We start from the raw sequence: 7,556 nt of genomic DNA, 5'->3' as shown, positions 1-7,556 counted from the left end.
ACCAAATCCATAAACTGAAGACCAATCTTACAAGCAACGAGATGAAATGTATCTATAATCTGAAAAGCAACACTAACATTAAAATTATAAAAGCTGACAAAGCAACACTACTCTAATCATGAACAACCCAGAATACATTGACAAAATGAATGACATCCTTCCATATACGAAATTTAAACCCATCCCAAAGAACCCAATAAATAAATGCACATGAGAAGCAATTGAACAGAACCCTGTCATAATTGAATAAAGATAATTTAATTACTAAAGATTTTTATTTTTATCTAAGAAAAATTGACTCACACACCACAAATCTATGGCATTCCTAAACCACACAAACAGGATTGCCCCATATGACCTATACTATCCACTTATGACTTGTTTAACTATAATCATGGCAGATACATAGCCTGGGCTCTCACACCTTATATAACTTCTAAAGGTTCCTTTTTTAAAGATGTCTTTAATTTTAGAAACACATTAAACCAACTAAACCCTAAAGCCTTAATGGCTAGCTTTGATGTTATGTCACTTTACACCAAAGTTCTATTCAAAGAAGCTTGTAATGTTGCACTTGACCTCATCCACAATGATCCCAATATTTAGTTCACATCACATCCCCAGTACACTTTTTGTTTCCGTCTTAGAATTTAAAACAACAAAAATTAACTTCATTTTCAATAAGAAAAACTGTCTTCAAATAGATGGTTTAAGCATGGGCAACCCTGTTCCACCTGATCTATTCAACATATTTATGACCCAGATTGAAACACAAGCCATACAATCTGCACTTTATCCTCTCTTATATTGGTACAGATATGTCAATTATACTTTTGTTGGTTTCATTTCTACTGACCCCACAAACTCCATTCATCTGAACATTAAGGTCATCATTGAACATGAAAATAACAGTTATCTTTTCTTGACCTTGACATTATTAGATCGGACACACAGTTCAAAACCAAAATTTCCATGAAAAATCATTCACACAGGCCTCTACATCCCCTAGATTTCCACCCATGAATCCAAACAAAAAATCAACATACTTAAAAAAACTTTATAAACACAGCTTCAAGACTTTGCTCAACTGACTATGTAGATGAAGAAATAAACTTTATAAAGCAATCCTTCATTCATGCCAACAAATTTCCACCAACTATTGTTAAAAATTTTTCACACAATGACCAGAACAAAAACCTCAAAACTCAACTTACAAACTTGACACAAATATATGAAACAACAACATACCATGCACTGCAGTTTACCATTAATCCCTGAAATCAGTTCAAAAATAATTCACACTTGAAGAAAACTATACTCTTAAACATAAAATTCCTGTTAACTTCAAGTTCATCCAAAAACCAGGCCTTAACTTAAAATCATTATTAAATAACAATTATGTTCAATCACACAATACCAACATTGTTTATAAAATAATGTGCAATAACTGTCCAGAATTCTGCATTGGAGAAAGCGGAATAAAATTGGAAATGAGATTCACTATAGATAATTAAAAACCCTCCCATGTTTACCACCACTGCAACTCAAAAACCACAAAAATCACACAATATCAACATTGTTTATAAAATAATGTGCAATAACTGTCCAGAATTCTGCATTGGAGAAAGCGGAATAAAATTGGAAATGAGATTCACTATAGATAATTAAAAACCCTCCCATGTTTACCACCACTGCAACTCAAAAACCACAGTTTATCTATACAAAACACTGTAATCTTAAATAAAGAACCAAACATTGACAAATGCAAAATCAAGGAAGCCATCTTAATTAAACAAAGCAGTCCTACTGTAAATCAACACATCAGGGTACCAAGATACATTTACTAAGCTGTTAAGCAATCTCTGATCATGTGACCTCTTTGTTCCATACTGTAAACATACATTTCTGTATCTATATAAACTATTTGTACCCGATGATAATGTGTCATAAAGTTTCTTTCACTATCCGTTCAAGCCATCTCCAAACTTTACAATCCATACTCCGTATGTGCAGACCTCTACAATGGATAATCTGGCAACATACATTGCAACTAAAGAAAAAGTAGGTACCAAGCAATAAATAGTTTTTTTTGTAGATTTTTCTCATGAGTAATATTATCAAGATTATGGAAACTATATAGACACATCAAATTGGGCACATTTAATTTAGACATGCCATTAAACAGCCAATTATTTGAGAAATCTATAGGCTTGCCATAAAACCAAAAATTACTTCTCACATCACTTTATTTACTCTACAATGACATTACTATCCTATAATCTGCTATGTTCAATGATATTTAAACTTTGCCTTTAAAAACTGAGATTCATTTGTATATATTTTTTTTGTTAGAAGCTATGTAAATCAAAAGGGGTAGGGCATAGGCTGTTCTAATAAAATCTGTGAAAGAGAAGAAAAAATAATGTGAGAAACCAACACTGATAATCACATTCTCAATGGAAGGTAAATTCTTTAGCAAATAAAAACCTATGCTTTGGGATGGGCAAAAAACATGTAAAAAATCTATGTATGTGTCGTTACAGGCAAGTAGTCTCTTCCAAGTTGTGCAGAAGTGTAAGGTTGAATATTTAAAAAAATTTTCTTTGTAAATTACACCAAATAAATGCTACAAAAAGACAAAATATCAAATTCAAATAATTTTTGAGTTAAAAAATTTTCAAAATTTGATATGCAGGTGCGCGCTCGGCACCTGAAATGTGTAAACTAGTCTAAAAAAAGTTATAAGTACCTGAATGTTTTCAGAAGGTAAATCATTTTAGTTCATCAGAAATAAACTCAGAAAATCACCAATTCAACAATAATGAAGGAAGGTCTACCTTTCCTTGGGCTGCTTTAATTTTAATTTACACGATTAATTTTGTTAATAATAAACACTCTTATTTAACACCAGACTACAAAGGACTGAACACCTCACAGAAAAAGTAATACATAAAACTTTGGAGTTCTACCAAAATAAGGATATTTTTGTTGAGTAAGATGAAACTGATGTTTTCAAAATGACAGATTTCAGTATGAATAACAGTTTAAAGATGGGCTTTGTAAAAAAAAGTGTAACTCTTAAAGCATTACAGCTTCTGCATTAATGCTACAGTTATTTACCTTGTTACATTTATATATATTGCTTGTTTCATTTCATACATTGTTGTACAATAACGGTTTCATGCTAAAACTTAAGATATAATTTCAACAAACCAATTCTAAACAGTTAGATAACACCATTACATTAATATTTATACTTCACAATCAACTGATAAAAAATTACTTTTGAACTCTTGAGTGGAATTATGTAACATTACAACTCTTAACATCAATATTACTCAAACTTACTAGCCTAGTTTTATATGTATAAATGGGCAACTGTGAGAGGTGAATGTCCTATTGTTGGCTACTTTATTTTGACCTGTCCTAAACAAATTAGATATGTTGGCTTTTTTACTTCAACCTACATATTTAAGGAAGAACACCTTGCATTTTCCAACTTAAAATCAAGAACTGATAATGTGATAAAATCTGCCAGTGTCTGGAAACGTATATACAACTTGGCATACAAGCAGTACTGTAGTGTTAAATAAAGAAGTGCTGGAACACATTTAACCACGTAAGGTGGGATTTGTTCACAATAATGGTGGTACAGAATTCTGGCTAAACAAAATAAAAGTACAGGTACACCATACACACGCATTCCCACCCACTACACCTCTGCATACAAGTCTGAGTAGCTATCAGTGTTCAGAGTTGTAATTATATATAGACACACACACACAAACGTCTTTTTATTTCATTATTTGCATTTGTAAAAGTAACTTAATAAACTGAAATTTGAGAATAATTCCTTGAAAATTGAAAAGTTTCTAATTCAATATGTAAGAACAACCTATCTTTGGATAACCATTTCACTAATAAAATAGTCTTCACAATATATCAAACAAAGTCTCTCTTCATTCGATCAAGATGAAATTTTACTTACAAATTTCTTTTTCAATATATCCTTTTATCACCAGCACCCCCACCCCTCGTAGAAAAGAATAACATTGATTGATGTAGAATAAAAAATGTTTGACAATGACCAAATTGATTAATAGCTTTAACAACTGCTTGACATAAAATGACTGACAAAAAATAGTTACTATTCATCTTACTCTTTAGGTAATTATTTTTTACTAGTTTTGGAGCAAGAATACTGTAATATGTGGCTCATACGGCATATAAAAACATCATGAAATCCTGGGTAGGCTAGTAAGATCACTACTAGAAATAATGGTTGTGACTGAATGGGTTAGAGTACATGTTACAAATCACAGTTTAGTTATAAAAAACAAAATATTGTCTGCCACGTTTCTACTTGTGTTAGTTTTGTAAGCTCGTCAACAAATATTTACTTTTCCCATTCAACTGTAAGCATAATAAACTCCAAAGGCCACAGGAATTATCTTGACCACAATGATTCACTACAGAAGTAACTGTCACAGCCACCTTTGATCTTTAATGTCTTCCATGTTCTTTATCTTGCAGACATAGGCCACTTTGTGACTTTGTAATATTTATTCTACCCTGTCATTATATTTTTTATTTAGCCTAAACATGAGCAAGTCACCTAGTGTCACTTAGCTGAGGGATAAATGAACTATTCCTGGAAAAGGGAGATGAGCTGTTGTGTGAAGCAAGCAATGTTTTTTCAAAGTCTTCAAGCAATTTAATTAAACTTTTTCTTTTGAACCTTCCTGCTTCATGAATCACCTCACGAACCATGAACAGTTTAGTTGGCATACCTACATTGAAGTTATTCAAATGACTAAAGACACCACTGAAATCTGAAAAAAAAAATCAAAACACATTTAAATATTACATTCAACAAATAAAAAAATAAGTTTATCTCAAACCTCTTGTATGAACATAAACTTAATATTTTTGATTACTTTTGTAATTTCAAACTTTAACTGGTTTCCAACAGACTTTTAAACTTAATAAAAAGATTATATATGTAATTTAATCAACATAATAGAACAATATACAAAATAAATTTCATAAATATGGACAACAAATTAAATAATTAAGGTTATATAAATATTTAGAATTCTTAGAGTTACAGACCTTTACCTTTATTCATTAGAATCATCAATTTTCTTCAGATTCATGGTTTAGGATTGTTATCCGTTTTGCAATTTTCATTTATCTAAAATTAACATTCATTTATATTTTCAATAACAAATTTGTACCTCTTCCAGGTTTTCTAACTTCTTTGAACAACTTAGCTCTTAACACAGAATTTTTCTCAGCAGTTCTGGCATAATAGTAGTTATGAACAGCCCCATTCCTTTGGGTTACTGGAATCTCTTCATCTTCTTGAATACTCATTACATCGATATGATTTGTAACATAGTTTCTCACTGATGTTGGTGACTCTTGTGAGACATCTACTTCTTCATCTACCAATGCTTTAGTAAATGAAAAAATAAGATTTACATAGAGAAACCAAAAATAATTTTTTTATTATTTATACAGATCTCAAAATGGCTAATGACCCCCATAAATGCTGAGACAGAAAAACGTTGGAACTTAAAAGTCATACTTGCTGGAACCAAAATGATGAAACTGTATACACTTGAATAATGACACAAAGAAATTTTCTTCAAAGACCTCCCCCAATTGAAAAAAAAAAGTATAAAAACAAAAGATAAGTAGCCCCAAGAATTTATCTACTTTGAACTAGGAAGTTACTGCACATTTCACCTCTGTTTAAATAACTGACTTTTGTCAAAGACACTTCTTTTCAAAAACTGACTCAACAAAATGGGTGTAAAAAATTTGCATCTGTTGGTCTATTACTACCACAAAACATTTTTGGAAGTATGTGTATGTCAATTAACTATTTATATTTTGAAGTTTAATGAATTTCACTTAACAGAAATATCAAAAAGTATCTAATAATACACATCTGAACATCAGTTTTTCTTGCAAAAATTTTCAATATTTTTTTTCCCTCTAATATGAATATACTTCTTTATCATCATGATACATGTTAATAATTCAGAACTGGATGCCATAGCAAGAAAGAAAATCAAAACCTGGCAGACACAGCCTCCATTAGGCTAATAGTAAGTCTGGAAATTCCTTGTCATACTTATTCTTCAAGAAGCTGAGTTTATTTCTTCTTTATCTATCTTAACATTATTTATACAATTACAAAACTTTTCTGTAACAACATCTTTAACTGTTAAAAAATAGTGTAGCCCTGGAAAGATGTGCTATACTTGGCCACCTGAGAGTTCTCCTAGTAAAGCAGGGAGTAAAAAAAAAAGAAAATTCTTATACTAGAATTGATCAAGATTAAAATATTGTTTCAGAAATGTAAATAAGTCTCTATGTATTAGTGCTTACATGGGGAGGGATAATGATTTACACTAACAAGCAGCATTTAGATGTTTACATGACGGGGTTATAATTTTTTTTTTTTTTCAAATAAACTATCTTAATTATTACATTAAAGACATTCTAAGTACTAATATTTTGAGCTGAACTATAAAAACAAAACACAAACATCATAAAAGAATTACATTTGAAATAATTTGATCTAACCAGCAAAATCATAAATTGATGGTTATCTATAGGAATTTGCCAAATAATTTTACATTCATCAAAAAAACAAACTATTAACCCTTTTTATACAAAAGGGGGTGTCACTGATATCCCTTGATTTCTTCCTTCTCACAGTAGAAATATTTGATTAAATTTCATGAAATTGAGAACAAATTTACTAAATAGCATCTAGTTACAGCTTTAAAAAAATTCATATAATTTGATTGCATTCTTCTATCCTTTTTATACATTGTGAAATTTCCAAATCTAACGTCTTTTCAATAAACTGTAAGTATTTTTATTTATGTACATAGTGTGAATATGATAAACTTAAAAAACATTGAATAAATATTTGAGTAATTGGAATATTTTGACATTACCTACCATATTATCTAAACCTAACTAGGCTAAAGTGACATCTTGTCCCACAATTACATTTCTGTAGTTTTCATAAAATTATAATTTAACATAAATACATTTTTGAGGATGAAAAGAAACTATAAAGAAATTTCCAGATCTTCGCAAATTTCATTGTTCTCTACAAGAATTAGGTCTTGCCACTTTCCCATAAAACCATTATATCTCACACCAATTTATTCACTCTAAACTCATATAAATAGTTTATAACCTATTCCTTCCAATAATACTTCACCTTTGCCTGTAGCTATTTTCAAAGTTGTTCAAATCGCATACTATAAATTTATAAAAGAAAAGTAATTCTTTGGAAATTATAGTTTCAAAGCAAACATAAACTTATGGTTTAGTCCAGAAGAGTTATTAAAATATTTACTTCATTTCAAATCTTCCTGATTACAGGCTAAAAAATTAACATGAACCAACTTTGACACCAGTAAATATGGTGATCTTATGAATGTCAAATTTTGTGTGGGTCATTGTAGTCTTAAAAAGCTACAATATAGTGCACATAAAGGGTTATGATTATAATTTAAAGTATATAT

General features: G+C 30.1%; 1 protein-coding gene across 1 annotated transcript in view; it reads right to left on the bottom strand.

Annotated features, from left to right (window-relative positions):
• Window positions 1-2,811: 2,811 nt before the first annotated feature.
• Window positions 2,812-7,556, bottom strand: part of LOC106456849 (integrator complex subunit 6-like) — a 53,782-nt gene continuing 49,037 nt past the window's right edge. Inside the window, exons 14-15 of the mRNA XM_022382633.1 lie at window positions 5,238-5,456; window positions 2,812-4,832 (exon numbers count right to left, since the gene is read on the bottom strand). Coding sequence (XP_022238341.1) covers window positions 4,612-4,832; window positions 5,238-5,456 — 440 coding nt within the window. The 3' untranslated portion in view covers window positions 2,812-4,611. The remainder of the gene's footprint in view (window positions 4,833-5,237; window positions 5,457-7,556) is intronic.

This window comes from Limulus polyphemus, unplaced genomic scaffold (genome assembly GCF_000517525.1).
Source record: "Limulus polyphemus unplaced genomic scaffold, Limulus_polyphemus-2.1.2 Scaffold264, whole genome shotgun sequence".
NCBI lineage: Eukaryota > Metazoa > Arthropoda > Merostomata > Xiphosura > Limulidae > Limulus > Limulus polyphemus.
The sequence above is the reverse complement of the archived record's forward strand: the minus strand, read 5'-3'. Positions and strand labels throughout refer to the sequence as shown.